The 17,792-nt window shown below is 41.4% G+C and overlaps 1 protein-coding gene across 1 annotated transcript; it reads left to right on the forward strand.

Annotated features, from left to right (window-relative positions):
• The first annotated feature begins 11,419 nt into the window (after positions 1–11,419).
• Positions 11,420–17,711, forward strand: LOC121396024 (neuromodulin-like). The gene is made up of 8 exons (XM_041570619.1): positions 11,420–11,442; positions 11,568–11,655; positions 11,751–11,804; positions 12,039–12,098; positions 12,408–12,478; positions 12,861–13,389; positions 13,955–13,988; positions 17,500–17,711. The coding sequence occupies exons 2-8, from the start codon at positions 11,605–11,607 to the stop codon at positions 17,709–17,711; spliced, it is 1,011 nt and encodes a 336-aa protein (XP_041426553.1). The 5' UTR covers positions 11,420–11,442; positions 11,568–11,604.
• Positions 17,712–17,792: the final 81 nt, after the last annotated feature.

Raw genomic sequence — 17,792 nt, forward strand, 5'->3', positions numbered from 1 at the left:
AAAGATAGAAAAATGTACATTCACCCAATAAAATATATATTTTCAGAAAGTAGACATTCCCCTGAATCCAAATTGGGTGTGCATGTCTTTCTACTCTGAAGCACCAAGCTGCGAGCCTTAACTAAATTTGGCGATTTTGGAGATAGTTATGAAAATCACCTCATAACTTCTACCTTGCAGCATTTTACCTGCCACATACTATTAGGTAACAAGATAAAACACCCTAACTACGAAAGCCTGGGTCCCCTGAAAAGTTTGATACCCAAAATACTTAGATTTAATGAAGTATATAACATGTAAAGACCCCAAATCTACCTTGTGCATACTTTTGATGTCTTACACTCATTTATAAACATTGGCAGATTTATGTGGGATAAAAGTTACAAACAATTAGAGGCCCCAGTTCTATAATCCCACGATTAGGACAGCACATGTTGTTACACATATACTTTCTCTAGAGTAAACCGGAGCTCCTCCCCAGATGGTTTGTCCTCAGGTTCACAACCATTCCTACGCTCTTTATATATTTTAACTATACAGAAGTAATGTTTTAACATACTATCCGGTGGTATGAGCGCGCTACTATTATAATCTTAGCAAAGGGGAACTATCCCTTGCCACACACCCCTTCTACATCTCCTCTTGAACTCATCTACCCCACCCCTTTCTTTACCACTGACTTCTCCTCCCCATTCCTCCCCACACTCTAAGTCCTAACCTTCGCCCTCACCCCCCACTTTACTCTCTTCCACTACTTCATCCTCTTTCTATCTCTTTCTATCCCCCCTCCTTTTTTTTTAATGGACTTAACTCACCTCAGAAACGGATCTTATTAAGTTCAGAATTGAGACGACTAAAAGCACAAGTTGCCTTTGTACAAGAGACTCATTTTAAGGTGTCCTCATCCTTCCGATGGACTAATAAATACTTCCCAGAAATGTACAGCAGTATCCCCAGACCAATAAGACAAAGGGCACAGTGATTCTGTTTGAGAAACACTTTAACTTCAAAGTGTCGGCTACCAAAAAAGACCCAGCTGGACGATATATTTTTGTGAGGGGCACCCTAGATACCCAAAAGATTACTTTTGCCAAAAGCGACAGGACAAAACTTTTCACACAATTGCAGAGATCTTCCTCAGATTCTCCGAAGAAATCCTCATACTAGGGGGAGATTTCAACATCCCTATGGATCCCCAAATTGACTGTCCTGACGGAAAATCCAGCATTCCCCACCGCATTATTCACTATATCACAAAAGATTTACATCAACTACAGGTAGTAGATGCCTGGCGACTAGTCAAGCCTAAGGAAAGAGACTATACTTTTTATTCTGCTAGGCACAGCCTATACACCAGAATAGATCATTTTTTTCTATCTCAGCACCATCTGAGTGCGATAGGAGGCGCAGACATTCACACTTGCACATGGTCGGATCACGCCCCCATATCCATGCAACTCTCCCTTAAAACAAATATCTCAAAATGGAGTAACTGGAAATTAAATGAGTCAATACTGAAAGATAATAGTGTCCTGAATGAGGTTAAAACAGCTATTGCAAACTATTTCAGGGAGAATGCCATGGAGGGACGTTGATCCAATTATGTTCCAAAAGGAAGAAAGTGCATCAAGCTAAACAGAACTCACTCTTGGCTGAGGTCAGGAATCTGGAAATGGCACATAAAAAGGCACCAACTACGGAACTATATACACTAGACTTACCGCATCACGGCAAGCCCTAGCGGAACACCATAAACTTTTTACGGAAAAGGTCATCTCCAGAATGAGACACCGTTTCTATGAGCACGGGGACAAGAGTGGCAAGCTACTGGCCCGATTGCTGAAAGCGAGAGTCATTAAAAATCATATACACTGCTTACGGAACAAACAAGGTGATAAAACTTCAACATAGCTCAAGAATTTCAGAAATACTACTCAGAGCTGTATCAAATTGACTCTCCCACAACTGTTGACGGCCTTCCAAGAGCAGAGGCTATAGATGCTTTCCTAGACAAGTTACCTATACCACGATTATCAGACTCGCAGAAATTGCTTATGGAAGCCGATATCACAACGGAGGAAGTCTTTCAGGCGATTAAGACATCTCCAAATGGCAAAAGCCCCGGACCAGACGGCTACCCCGCGGGGTATTAAAAAGAGTGCTCAGACCTGCTTATACCACACCTGACAAGAACCTTTAATGCTCTCCAAAATAACACTCGCTTTCCTCTGACTCCTTGCAAGCTCATATCACTCTTCTTCTGAAAACGAATAAAAATTCAGAAGATCCAGGTAACTACAGACCAATATCACTAATCAATGCAGATGTGAAGATATTAGCGAAGATAGTGGCATCTAGAATACAAACATCCTTAAGTTATCTTATAGGTCTGGATCAAGCCGGCTTTATACCTGGAAGAGAGTCGAGAAATAAATTGATCAACATACTCCACCATGCAAAGCACAAAAAAATCCCTCTCATGCTTCTGTCCACCGATGCTGAAAAAGCATTTGACAGGGTCGAATGGTTTTATATGTTCTCCTGCCTCTCCAGGTTCGGCTTCGGGGACCGCCTGTGCCAGTGGATTAAATCTCTCTAACCGGTAGCTAGGGTTAGAGTGAACGGAGTACTCTCTCAACGCTTACCCATCAAAAACGGCACACGACAAGGGTGCCCCCTCTCACGTACCCTTTTTGCCCTGGCTTTGGAACCCCTGCTCATATCTATTAGATTGAATGCAGATATATCAGGGATTTCCATAAAAGACAAACAATATAAAGTAGCAGCGTACGCCGACGACCTTCTTTTTTTCCTGACAAAACCGCTAACCTCAATCACAAACCTCAACAATCTCTTTGAGATATTTGGCAAGCTTAGCAACTTCAAAATTATTTTCTTAAATCGCAAGCATTAAACGTATCGCTCAGCCAAAACACAATTCAACGACTCTCAAACAACTTCCCATACAGCTGGGCAAACCAGCAGATCACTTACCTAGGAATAACCATTACTAAAGACTATGAAGAATGGACTGATACCAACTGTAAACTGCTATACGCAAACATTCATAAAGATCGACGGAATTGGACCAAACAACCCCTGTCCTGGATAGGTAGAATCAATGTGGTCAAGATGAACATAATGCCACGGCTACTTTACCTATTCCAGGGTGTACCTCTACTATATTCAACCAATTGGCTAAAATCTTTTCAATCTGAAAGCACCAAATTCATCTGGCAGGACCACCCACCACGACTTAAAGCTGCCATCTTACATAAGAAAAATTCGGAAGGAGGTCTTGCCCTCCCGGACTGTGCCAGATACCTAAAAGCAGCAGCACTTGCTCGTATAATTGACTGGTTGCACCACCTAGATAGTAAGGACTGGGTGGAGATTGAGCAACAAGCCACACATCTGATCCACCTGCCATGGTTTGACAAGATCCATCGAAGGATATTACACAATTCCCACCCCCTATTGAAAAGCACGCTAAATACTTGGGACCGGGTTAGTGGCAAAACCCAAATATCGGCATACCCATCTCCGCTCATACCAGTTACAAATAACCCAGCATTTCCATCTGCACTCAAGCCTACCGCCTTCCGAGAATGGCTGGTAGATGGACATCTACAAATTGCCCATATAATGGAACAGGGACAATTAGCAGATTTAAATCTTCTTAGACGGGCCAGGCCGACGGTAAATTTGCAAGATTATCAATACTGCCAGTTTAAGCATTTTTTGGGGTATCTAGGTGGAGCTAACAAATTAGGACAACCCCTTACGCCCTTTGAGACTCTATGCACTAGGGAAACCCCCCTAAACATATAATCTCTTCAATTTATGATATGCTCTCAAGTGAGTGTGAGAGAAAGCAGCTGCCTTTTGTCCAGGCATGGGAGTGGGACCTAGGACTGGACGTCTCAGAAGAACTCATCCAGAAATGGATTCCCAGTCTAATTTACAGCTCTAGATGTTGCAAGATCCAGGAGTTAAATTATAAAATCTTAAGTAGATGGTATTACACCCCAGAAAAATTACATAAGATTTATCCAACCACGAGTAACCCCTGCTGGAGGTGTAAAGCAGATATAGGCACGTTACTACACATATTCTGGGACTGCCCAGCTCTCACAAACTACTGGCAGGTAGTTCTGAAAGCCTGTTCCCAGGTGCTAGGAAGAGATCTATCCTTATCACCAGCCCGCATACTTCTATTTTGGGACACAGAAAATACGGAGGGGATCCCCGATACTACTCTGGAGTATCATCTTCTTAACTCAGACAAAATCCTAATCCCTAGACTCTGGAAATCCACTATACCACCAACCAGTAAAGAATGGACAGGGAAGGTTAACGAATTAGCAAAATTTGAGGAATTATCTACATTCACAGAAAAACAACACTCTAGCTTTAGGGCTACATGGCTGAGGTGGTATTTATACAGGGACTCTGCGGAATATAGACAACTTCTGAACTCCAAAACTCACATAACACAGATCGTTATTAGGGGTTTCTTCAATCTGTACTCTGAGCATTACTACACGTTGTTAACATGCTATATCCCTTCTACCCGTATAACCTTGAGGGGACTGTAATTCTTGCTGTATTGCCTTTGTGTAATGCTTTGTTTAAAAACGATGCCTGAGTCGTGATGCTTTTTGTTAATTTTGTTGTTTCCCCCCTGCTCACTTTCCCTACTCCCCCTCCTTTTTCCTTCTGTATCCCCCACCCCCATCATCTCCTTTTTGGAAAACAATAAAAATCATTATACAAAAAAAGAAAAAAGAAAACCCTCAATAACTTTAAAAAATCCATGTCACAAACTAGGGGGTACAGTATCCGTTATAATACATTAGTTCTATTCCCCTGTATAACACAGCATGCAGCCTTCTGCCTTTATATGGTCTCATAATGCCTCAATGCCTTCTAACATCCTTACAATTTACAGTAGGGGGTACAGTATCCTTAATAGTACATGAGTGATAGTCACCTGACTAACTCAGCATGCAGCCTATGTACCTTTATGATTCCCAAACCCCTCAGTGACTTTAAAATGTCCTTATATTTTACAGTAGAGGGTATATTATCCCTTATAATACATGAGTGGTTCTCAGAGTCCCCTGACTAACTCATTCCGCAGCCTTGTGCCTTGAAATGGTAACAGAACACCTAAGAGATTTCTATAATCCCTAATAATACATGAGTGACACTCAGGGTTTCCTGTACAGCTCAGTCTGTAGCCCTGTGCCTTTATATCAGTGGTCCCCAACCAGTGGCTCGTGAGCAAAATGTGGCTCACCAATCCCTTGGATGTTGCTCCCAGTGTCCTCAATGCAGGTACGAATTTTTGAAATCTTAGCTTGGAAGCAAGTTTAAGTTGCATAAAAACTAGGTGTACTGCCAAATAGAAGCTTCTGTGGGCTAACAGTCCACATAAAGGCTACCAAATAGCCATCCACAGCCCTTATTTTGCACCCCTGGAACAATTTTTATGTATTTGTTACTCGCTGATCCTTCTACATTTGAATGTGGCTCGTGGGTAAAAAAGGTTGAGGACTCCCTCTTTATATGGTCACAGAACCCCTTAGTGAGTTTTAATATCACTACGATTTACAGCAGGTATAGTACAGGTATGGGACCTGTTATCCAGAATGCTGGGGTTTACTAGAAACTCATTTAAACATGAAATAAACCCAATAGACTGGTTTTGCTTCCAATAAGGATTAATTATATCTTAGTTGGGATCAAGTACAAGCTACTGTTTTATTATTATAGAGAAAAAGGAAATCATTTTTTAAAATTTGGATTATTTGGATAAAATGGAGTCTATGGGAGACAGCCATTCTGTAATTTTGAGCTTTCTGGATATCGGGTTTCCGGATAAGGGATCCTATACCTGTATATAAAACATGAGAAATATTCAGAAAAACTTGTATAACTCAGCCTGAAGCATTGTGCCTTTATATAGTCCAATAACCCCTCAGGGACATCTAATATCCTTATCATTTACAGTAGGGGGTACATGCTCTCTCATAATACATGAGTGATCCTCTGAGTTACCTGTATCACTCAGCCAGTTTAAGGGGCAAATTCACTAAGCACCGAACGCTGGCGTAACTTCGCTAGTGTTACTTCGCACCCTTACGCCTGGTGAATTTGCGCAACTGACGTAACTACGCAAATTCACTAACACACGCATTGTTCTGAACGCTACCTTTTACGCTAGACTTCCTTCGCCACCTCAGACCAGGCGAAGCGCAATAGAGTAGATAGGGATTGCTTCAAAAAAAGTTAAAAAAATTTCTAAATCCCAAAAAACGCTGGCGTTTTTTCTTTATTATGGGTGATAGGCTGAAAACGATCAAATTTTTTTTTGGGGCTCCCCTCCTTCCCCCCTACATTTCCTAACTTATGGCAATTTAACTATACAGTGGGCACATGTGTAGGGCAAAATAAAAATTTTATTTGCTGTTTTGAAGGTTTCCCAGGCTTGTGTAGTTCTGCTACATATACCTCCATTGTAACTTCAATTTGGCGCCGTATGCCAATTAACCATCGCTAACGTAACTTTGCTTTGCTTGGCGAATGAACGCTAGCGCAACTTCGCAACTTTACGCTACCCGTGAGCGCAACTTCGGATTTTAGTGAATTTGCGGAGCGCTGGAATAAATACGCCTGGCGAAGTGCAGCGAAGCGGACGCCAGCGCAACTACGATTTTTAATGAATGTCCATATAAGAGTTTTACTTTAGTCCCTTTGTAAATTGTATAATGAAGCAATTGAATGCTTAATGAATAAAAAAAACAATCCCTGTTTTGTTTAAAGGGTAAGGCATTTTTAGTAGCTTAAGGCACATAATCTTTCAATGTCCTTTATATATTGATAATGGGTTAAGTGCAGAGGATTTCTTCTATGTGTCTATGTGAATTTTGTGGTCACCTCATTGCACCTCCCCCCCCCATCTTAATGTTTTAAAAATTAGTGGTGAGTACAATTTTCACTTTTTTGTCTATGGGAAACAGCCTTCCGGTCATTCAGAGCTTTCTGGATATCAGGTTTCCAGATAACAGATCCCATACCTGTACCACAATTAAGAAAGTGCTCTGATAAAGACAAATGTATGAAAATTATACTCCTCCTCAGGATGCTCCATTATACCACATATGAAAATCCAGGCATTCCGAAAACTACTCAGACTGACATGTTGGGCTGCCCCTTAACTACTTAAAAATACTGGACACCCTTTCTAAAACTGGGAAGTGGATTAACGCCCCCGCTCTCCATATCCCAGTCTTTGGCAATCCTACTTTCTCTCCTCACCTAGACTTAGACAACTACAAGGGAATTACTGATACAGATATCCCGGACACTTCAATCACAGTCACAATGATTCCTCCCTGTCTGCTAGCCTGTACAGAAAAGGATTCCTTCCAGTTGATACTGCAAAGGCCCTCATCCTTATGAAACGGAGACCGACTAAGAAACTGACCCAATCAACTGGCTGATTATTCAATTATTAAAGGTATTCCAGTGTACTTGGCAAAATTCAGCAGGAACAGCCCCTATGTTTGCTCATAGCCTGTACAAAGAGATCCCATAAAACTATGGCACCATCTCTACCTACTATAGCTGCTATCCCAAAGCCACACTCCCTTCCCAAATGTGTTGCAAGGACCCCAATATTTGCAGAGACCACTGCAGATGCTAGGTGGTAGCTGAAGAGAAGAACATGTAGATGGCTTTTAATCTGACATATGCTCTTCATATAATGTGGAAAGTAATTGAAAAAAAGTCTTTATTTCTGGGGAACAATCTGAAAACAATTGAACTGAAAATCTGGAAGGTAAACAACCCCTTTAAGTATATGGCACCAGCTAAACAAAAACTGTTCACTGGCTCCATATCCATCACCACTGACCCCAATAAGAAACAACACTGACTACTTACCTGGGATTGAAGATAAGGGATACGAAACTGCTTTTGGGCTCCAGAATCTTCAATCGAGGCACCTTCTAGGCATGGAAAAAGACCAGATCCCCATGCTCCTAAAAAACAAAGAAAAGCGGTGAGTTGGGGACAAGTGGAGGTACAGACAGCTGAAACATTACATGACGTCTATATCAATAGGAAATACTGTGTGTAGACCACTAACCAGCTTTGAAACATAAAGCTCTATAAATACACCGACACGGACTCTCTCTAACGTACAAGGTCATGCTGGAACACAAACACCCCAATTTACCGGACTATACTAAGTCTTGGGAAACAGACTTTGACCTCAATCCCTGAGCAAGATTGGCTGGACATATTCCAAATAATCACAAAATGCTCAGTAAGCAATAAATAACAAGAACAATGAGATCCACCATCTCTACCCACTATTAAGGCTAAGGAAGGGACCCCCTACAAGCCAAGGACCCCCGGATCTACCAGACTGAGCAACAGCAGCAGCACTGATTGGAACCATGGCAGATGAATGAATGGACCCAACAGATATGGCAGCGCACTAACTGCACTGACTCAATAGGCCACACATACAAAGCAATGCTCTGTGTACTTAATAGTCTGTGTATGTGCTGCACATCTAATTAGAAATAAATGTCATATAAACCTCACTCATCAACAGGGGACACTTCCCCTTTAAGAGCAGGGGACAGAGGTGACCTCCACCTGGAAATGTGACAGTTGGTTCAGTCCGTTGGTTGGCCCTGTGGTGAGAGGTAAGAGTACTTTCCCTCTGGGAGATTTTTTGCCAAAAAACCTTTATTTTAGTGGAAAAAGAGGAGGGAATTTGGGCAATGTCCCCCACAGACTAGCAGGTGGTGTGCCTCTGCCTGATTTTAGTGAATTTGGATATTTTTCCCCTAAAATGTGCTTGGGAGATGCCTTTAATCTTAGTGCTGGTTGGGGGGACACAGACTTTTTGTGCATTTGGCATTATGCAGGGCTGCCAGCAAATATTCACATTATCTACAGAAGGAAACTTTTGGGGACCCTGTAGCACACCATAAGGAACTAGGGGTGGCAAGCAGAGGCACGTGCCATGGGGACAGTTGGGGGTGATGAGTGGGGGACATACAGCAGGTCCCATAGAAGAGAGGAGACTTTACACCTAGGGTTTGACAGTTGGTTTAGTCCGTTGGTTGGTTAAGTGTATATTCCCTCTAAGAGATATTTTGCCAAATAACCTTTACTATAGTAAAAACAAGAGGGGGAAAAGGTTAGGTGACGCCCCCAAGCAGATGTTGCTCCTCTCCCTGATTTTAGTGAATTTGGAGATTTTTCCCCTAAAATGTGCTTGGGAGAAGCCTTTAATGTTAGTGCTGGTTGGGAGACACAGACTTTGGCAGTTATTTAGGGCTCTCTGCTAATTGACTGTGTGAGGAAACTTCCAGCATTCTAGAGACTGAGGCTCAGTACCTGCTGGAACTGATACAAAGCTCAAACTTTAGGGGAAATACATTTCTGCTTTCCTCTGTATTAAATAGGAAATATTAAGCGCTAAATTCCTTAACTTGCCTTTATATTCTCTTTTCTATACAGATTGCTACAGTGCCTTTCCTGCATTTTTGGACCGCGACTTCGGTGATTCACACCTGCCCATTAACACCTGGGAGTTTTTTTTTGGCTTCTCCATTGTTCATATAATTACATCTTTATCTGAACAGTGTAAGAGAGCCAGGGGTTCCTTAGGGAGACCCCCCTTGGGGTGGCCCGGCCTTGTGCCGCCCCCTATATTTTTTCCCCATCGGAGAATCTTCTTTAAGAGGTAATCTTGCAAATTCAACTGATTCAGCACATGATTTCTTCTTCAGAGAGTCTGTCATCAATTCACTTGGGGGGTCCCACGTGGCTTTGTGTATATGAGCCCATACGGTTACTGTATATTGTATTTATAAGAAGCCAATCCATCAACAGCATTAATAATGGGCTTTAATCATTGACTGGAACAATGTTTCATACAAATGGGAGAATATAGATAAGGAAATAATTAAATGGGTTGTTCACCTTTAATGTATATTTTAGTATATTATAGGATGGCTACTTCTAAGCAACTTTTCCACTGGTCTTCATTAAATGTTTTCGATAGTTTTCTGACTCTTTCCAGCTTTCAAATGGGGGTCACTGACCCCATCAAAAGACAAATGGTCTGTAAGGCTACACATTTATTGTTATTGCTACTTTTCTTCAGCACATGGTTGCTAGAGTAATTTGGACCCTAGCAACCAGATAGCTTTAATTGCAAACTGGAGAGCTGCTGAAGAAAAAGCTCAATAACTCAAAACCCACATATAATAAAAAAGGCAAACCAAGTGAAAATTGTCTTAGGATATCATTCTCTGCATCATACTAAAAGTTCATTTAAAGGGGAACAACTCTTGACTTCATTTTGGCTGATTATGTCTATTTGTCCCTCTAGGTTTCAACGATGGACAAGAAGCAGAGAAATCCATCTCTTCTGGTAATGCCTCAGTGTAAAACAATCCTCTCTCATCTGAACTGGTGTTTCCCTTTCACTCTTCTATATAAGCTCTCCTTAAGCAGCTGTCTGTCTGCTTCCTTTTATATATATACGTATATATATATATATATATATATATATATATATATATATATATATATATATATATATATATATATATATTGCACTCTTAACAATCCACAGCTGCCTGGGTGCTCGTGAACACATTAGTATGCAGTGAACAAACAAGCCACACTCCAAGGACTTTATTTTGAAAAATAAAGGTGAAGTTTTATTCTCAACGTTTCGGCTCCTGAAGACGGCCCCAGTTAAGGAGCCAAAACGTTGAAATAAAACTTCACCTTTATTTTTCAAAATTAAGTCCTTGGAGTGCGGCTTGTTTGTTCACTATATATATATATATATATATATATATATATATATATATATATATATATATATATATATATATATATATATATATATATATATATATATATATATATATATATATATATATATATATATGTATATGTATATATATAGATACGTGTTGGAGCTGCCAAACAATGTGACTCAGGTAGAACTGAAATCCAGGGAATCCAATCACTACGTTTATTAAATTTTCAAAATAAAATGCCCTTATTCCTGGCATGTTTGCCCCATAAAAACCCAAACCCCTTTCTGTCTCTATTCTCCTCAGAGCCAGAGCCACTTAGTATTCTGTCCCTAATGCTTTTTCTTTTTACTTATAGACGCTGTACTCCGTCCTGAAGGACTTCAGGGGGGAACATACGGACTTTGAGGCCCTCGCTTCTTATTATGGTAAAATCCTATATTATTTATCAGTTCCTAAGGTTGTGCCCATTGTTTTATTATTTGTGAATTCCTTTCCCCCTTTAGCTCCGTATTTAACTGAATTGTGTTTTTCCCGCAGAACATCACTACCGGGTCGAATTCGGCGAGAACATCGTCCTGTAAGTAAAACATAAATGGACTTGTTACATGTTGGGAATCATTTGCTATTGCCCCAGGGGTAACTGCAAGGGCAATACGGCTGGAAAATGTTTTATTAACATTCAGTGATATCTTTCTTTTTCAGAAAGCACTTCCTTCTTACATGCGACGTGGACCCGAGGATGAGGGCCAAAGAGAACATCATGCATTACTGGAAAATGCTCAACTCTCTGGTATGTAATGCAGAATAGATGTTTAGATGAATAGGGAACAAATGATATTAGATTGCCAGCTCTTATCTCACGCTGCTTCTTTCTTTATGTTACAGGAAGTGATCAAGAGGGAATATGCCGCCCTCAGGAAATCTGCCAAGCTGCCTCCTGTAAGTGTCACTAGTATAATATTATAGGAGAGGTTATTATTCACTGTGTGTCTCTATAATAATCTAGAACATTATCATTCATTGTATCTCCTGCTCCCCTGGGGGCATCTAAAGTCTCCCATCCAAGTGCCATTTTCACCAGAAACAAAAATGGTTTTATTACAAGTGTTCACATGGCCACAATAATGGCATTGGTACAAAGAAGCGCTTAACTTTGTTTTTTTTCTTCCACAGGATCATCCAACTCGAGTGCGAAACCGGAGGAAGCAGCTTGAGTATTTGCGGCTGGAGAATGTAAGTTCCCCTGGGATCACTGTCCCTGATGCTTTTCTTGGGTGTTTAACCGCTAGATAATGAACTTTGATTGGTCTATTGCAATCTGGACAACGGCACAAGGGGTAATTTGGTTTTTTTTCTCCCTATGATGAGAAAAGGCTGATGCTCAATTATAATTTCACAACATCAGCTGCCGGCAGGGAATCCCACACCCTGACTGCCCTCAGCATATAAAGGTACTATTAGCAGCACATATACAGGCATAATCCTAATTGTCTCCTTTCTTTCCCCTTTGCTCCTATCCTTGTGCCTGCCCTGCGCTCACAGACTATCAACCAACATCTGACCCAGCTTCACCATGAGTTCCTGAGGGAGCTGAAGCTACAGAAAGCAGCTAGGTATGTATTTTGCAATTAACACTTTCAATTACACTTACTGGCACATAACGTATTCAAAAAAACTAGATGTTTTCTCGTACCTCTTGGTGCTTTTGGCCATACTGATAGCACAGAAACTTGTTAAACTTTTTTAGGTCCCTACAACCATATCATGTATCTCAGCATGTATCACTGGGTGAAGTCTAGCATGGAACTTACTCAGCTCAGTAACTGCCCAATGTGTTACAGTAGGGACAGGTGTGTAGCAGGTATAATGATATTTCTTAGGTACAAGGCTATCTGGCTATTTTAATCATCCAGTGATCAGAATTGTAGTTGCAATACTTTGGAAACAAATTACAATAATGACCCATTTTTTTCATTTTCTTCCCTTTAAACCTAGTAGCAAAAAAGCACACAGTCCTGCAGCTGAAGAAGAGGAGGATGGAGCCCCCGCAGCAGCAGATGAGGAAGCCCTTCATACAGAAGACAAGGAAGAGGAAGGAGCTCCCGCTGAAGACCCTGCAGTGGAGAAGATGATGGAGGAGCAAGCTCCTGCAGAGGAAGAAAAGGAAGAAGAAGCTCCTGGAGCAGCAGAAGAGGAAGCTCTTGCCTCTCAGGAGAAAGAGAAAGGAGCTGAAGATAATGATGAAGCTCCAACAAATGAAGAAACAGCTCCTCCCGCTGAAGAACAGCAAGTCCCTGAAGAGGAGGAGAAAGAAGAGGGAGCAGAAGTAGGAGGTTCTGCAGAAGAACATCAAGTCCCTGGAATGGAGGAGAAGACGACGGAGGAGCAATCTCCTGCAGTGGAGGAGAAAGAGGAGGGAGCTGATGGTGAAGAAGAGATCATCAAAGATCCTCTGGTGGAGGAGAGGCCGACCCTCCGAAAACAGTTCAGGAAGGCCATCATGAAGAGGCTCCGGAGAGTTTGGGTAATGTATCAATTTACTGACAATTACCCATTATCTAGAGATGCCTCATGTTGTCCAATGCAGCTCCACTTTACTTCCTGCTGTTCTGAGCATTTTCAATCAGAACAATAAAAGGAAATCATACACTGTCTGTTGATGCCGTAGGCTGATTACTTTGAGGGCACCCCATAGACCAATGTTTGGCTGCCTTTAGGTTGTAAGAGGGTGCTGACAGAGATAAGTCTGCAGATAAAGTGTCGATTCTATAGTAGGCCAATAACAGGGGAGGTAGGTAACGCTTATAGGGCTGCTGGACATCTGGCTTAGATATCCACCTATGGAAATGGGTTGCTACTGGGTAATGGACTGGCGCCAGGTGATCAAAGCGTATAAAAGATTAAATGGCGCAGGCTCAGACTGAGATTCATAATAAGCCAAGGCATTCCATGTGTAGAGAGACCCAAACAGTCCCCACAGGCCCAACGAATAGTGCGTTCTTAAAGCAAGACCTATAGCCTTTAATATCATAAGGAAACAAGTATGTCTTTATTCTTATGTCAACACTTTCTATATCTTTTCTTTTCAGCATTCCACCCAAAGACTCGCCGCCTGCTGCTGCTGCTGCTGCCGCCGACCCAACACCATGGCCTAAATCCTAAATGATCCAGGGTGTAAAACCGACTGCCGTTTCTAGGAGTCAGGAAGGAATTTTTACCTACAGTGCAGATTGGTTCCCATAGTACTCTAGGGTTTTTCGCCTTCCTCTGGATCATTGGTCGTTAGGGATGCCCAAATATAAATTAGCTGTTAATTTTAATAAATCCTGTGCTCTCCGACAGGTTTCCCCATAAAAAAGTCTCTGTTTTTCTTTAATCCCTATGGTGAATATTGAGGAAAGGGGCTCCTGTGCCTCATTCTACCGGTTGGGTGACAGGGCAATTAATACTGCTGGGAGCTGCTCAAAATGGCAGCGTAAGGGTAAAACTGGGTTGTGGTGCTGATACAGAGGTTTATTTGAAGAAGGGAATGGGTTAATATCTCTGCAGGGTTATTTGCTTAATATGTACATTGATGGGGATGAAAGACATAAGGACACATATTGATCTCAAATGATTGCAAGGAACTACAAAATTGGTTTACTCCATAGGCCACAATGTAAGCATTTCCATTCAAGTCCATTGCCCTCTTAATATTGGAATTCCATCCACTTCCCACCAGCCTATTTATACTATACCAGACATTTAGTATATGAAGGTGCTTGATATTGGGGAATGCCTGTGCTGGATTTGTTTTTTGGTTACCACTCTCTCCAGGTTATGAGACATCCTTTTGGGGTGGGGGATTCCTGCTAAAGTGATGGAGGAATATTATATTTCTTCCTGCCCCCACAATGACACACTCCATTGTTTGCTAGGCGAGGAAGCCCTTTGAGGGGTAATAAGGAAGGTAGGGGCAAGTTGGGCCAATCCTGCACATGAACCTGGAACAGTAACTTTTAGTCAAGGTAGACTCTTTAAACAGTTACCTAACTCAACCTAAATCAAATTTATTAGTAGAACTAGGCAGTAGGTTAAATACTTTGGTCAAACACTCGCCGGTCCGAATAAAGGCAATGGTAAACGAGGAAATGTATTGCCTATGGAAAATCTGTGCTTCTGTCAGGTGACAATTCTCATGAAAATACCTTCCCCTCATTTAAATCTTAAAAAAACATTGGTGGCCTAGGGCCTTAAGAGTTAAAAACATTGGTGGCCCGGGGCCCTAAGAGTTAAAAACATTGGTGGCATGTGGCCCTAAGAGCTGAAAACATTGGTGGCCTAGCGCCCTAAGAGTTAAAAACATTGGTGACCCGGGGTCATAAGAGTTAAAATATTGGTGGCCCGGGGCCCTAAGAGTTAAAAACATTGGTGGCATGTGGCCCTAAGAGCTGAAAACATTGGTGGCCTAGCGCCCTAAGAGTTAAAACATTGGTGACCCGGGGTCATAAGAGTTAAAACATTGGTGACCCGGGGTCATAAGAGTTAAAACATTGGTTGCAAGGGGCCCTAAGAGGTAAAAACTTTGATAGCTTGGGACCATAAGAGTTGAAGACATTGGTCGCCTGGGGCCCTAAGAGGTAAAAACATTGGTGGCAATGGGGCCCCAAGAGTTAAAAACATTGGTGGCAAGGGGCCCTAAGAGTTCAAAACATTGGCGGCAAGGGGCCCCAAGAGTTAAAAACAATGGTGACAAAGGGGCCCTAAAAATTAAAAACATTGGTGACCTGGGGCATAAAGAGCTAAAAACAATTGTGGCAAGGGGCCCTACTACAAATATCCTTATCATCTACAGTGGGGGTACAATATCCCTTATAATACACAATACTCAGAGTTCCCTGTATAACTCAGCCTGTAGCCGTGTGCATTTATATGTGATGTCTATAGCCTTATAATTTACAATGGGAGTTTATTATCCCCTATAATACTTCTGTACCAGTCCCCAGTGTAACTCAACCTGCAGTCTTGTGCATTTATATTGTCACAGAACCCCTCAATGACTTCAAATCTGCTTATTATTTAATGTAGGGGGTACATTATCCCTTATAATACATGACGAATGCTCCGAGTTCCCTGTATTAGTCAGCTTGCAACCTTGTGCCTTTATATGGTCAAAGAACCCCTCAGTGACTTCTAATGTCCATATCAATTACAGTATAGGGCACAGAATCTGTTATAATACGATTCGTAAAGAAATGAGGAGAGCACTCTGCAAGCAATTAATGCTGTGGTTATCTTTTTATTACTTGACTACTTGTACAAGTAGTCAAGTAATAAAAAGATAACCACAGCATTAATTGCTTGCAGAGTGCTCTCCTCATTTCTTTACGAATCGAGTTACAGATATCAGGATACCGGTGACCTGATCGAGGACCCTTTTCCTGAACCAAGCGGGCAGAGCGTTTTTGGGATATTATACTTTCTGAATCTGTTATAATACATAAGGGATAGTTCCCTGTATAACTCAGCCTGCAGCCTTGTGCCTTTAAATTGTCAAATAACCCCTAAGTGACTTCTAATATCCTTATGAATGACAGTATAGGGTGCACAGTCTCTGTTATAATACATAATACATGAGTTATACAGTGATAGTTCCCTGTATAACTCACCGCAGCCGTGTGCCTTTATATGGATTCTAAAATCCTTATAATTTACAGTAGGGGTACATTATGCATTATAATACACAAAATATACTCATTGTTCCCTGTATAACTCAGCCTGTATCCTTGTTCCTTTATATGGTCCCAGAAATGTTTCACCGTCCCTCTCTACTATAGCACCTCATCTATTCAATGTGGCAAAACTGCTGATCCCCACATGATAGAAATCACTGCAGCCCCCAATAATCCAGGACTGGATAAACAAAATGAGTGAATTATACCATTCTGACGAAATCTCAGCTACAGCCCCTGAATATGTCACTAAATTTACAGCTAAATGGATATACTGGACCCTCTATAAAGGGGTTGTTCACCTTCCAAACACTTTTTTCAATTCAGTTGTTTTCAGATTGAAAACTTTTTTCAATTACTTTCCATTATTTATTTTTTACGGTTGAATGTTGAAAGTTGAATGTTCCTGTCTCTGGTGTTTGATTCTAGCAGCTCAGTAAATCAGGTGCAGACTCTGAACTGTTACAATTTTGCAACATTAAGTTGATACATTTCTCAGCCGCATCTCTGGAGTATTAGCAACTATTGTATCAATTCTAACAGCTGCCTGTAATGAAACCCAGAGATTCTGCTCAGCAGGGACAAAGATAAGAAATGTATCAACTAAATGTATCCATTTAGAACAGTTTACAGGGTCAGCGACCCCCAGGGCTGCTTCAGAATGTGAAAAATGACACTTTACACTTCAATATTAGAAAAACTGTGACACATAGAAAATAGAAAGTCATTGGAAAAAGTCATTATCTCTGGTGATCTATCGGAAAACAACTAGTTGTTTGAAGGTGAACCACCCCTTTAAAGGGAGGCTGGGTTGTGCGCTGGGCCCCTCGGAAGTGCCAATTTAAAAAAAGCACCCAAATTGCCTACCTCTACAGCCACTCTGAAGATAATCCTCCCAGCCGCTCCTAAATGAATCGTTCTAGACACTTTGCAGATAATCCTCCCAGCCGCTATGAAGATAATCCACACAACCGCTCTAGAAATAATCCTCCCATCTGCACTGCGGATAATTCACTCAATCCATATGAAGATCATCCGCTCAATCACAACAAAGAAAATCATCCCATCCAACCTGAAGATAATCCTCCCAGAAGCTTTGAAGTTAATCCTCTCAGTTTCCTCTCAATCGCTCTGAAGATCCCATCTGCACTGCGGATAATTCACTCAGTCCATATGAAGATATTCCTCTCAGTCTCAATGAAGAAAATCCTCCCAT

The sequence above is a fragment of the Xenopus laevis genome, chromosome 7S, assembly GCF_017654675.1.
Source record: "Xenopus laevis strain J_2021 chromosome 7S, Xenopus_laevis_v10.1, whole genome shotgun sequence".
In the NCBI taxonomy this organism is placed as follows: Eukaryota; Metazoa; Chordata; class Amphibia; order Anura; family Pipidae; genus Xenopus; species Xenopus laevis.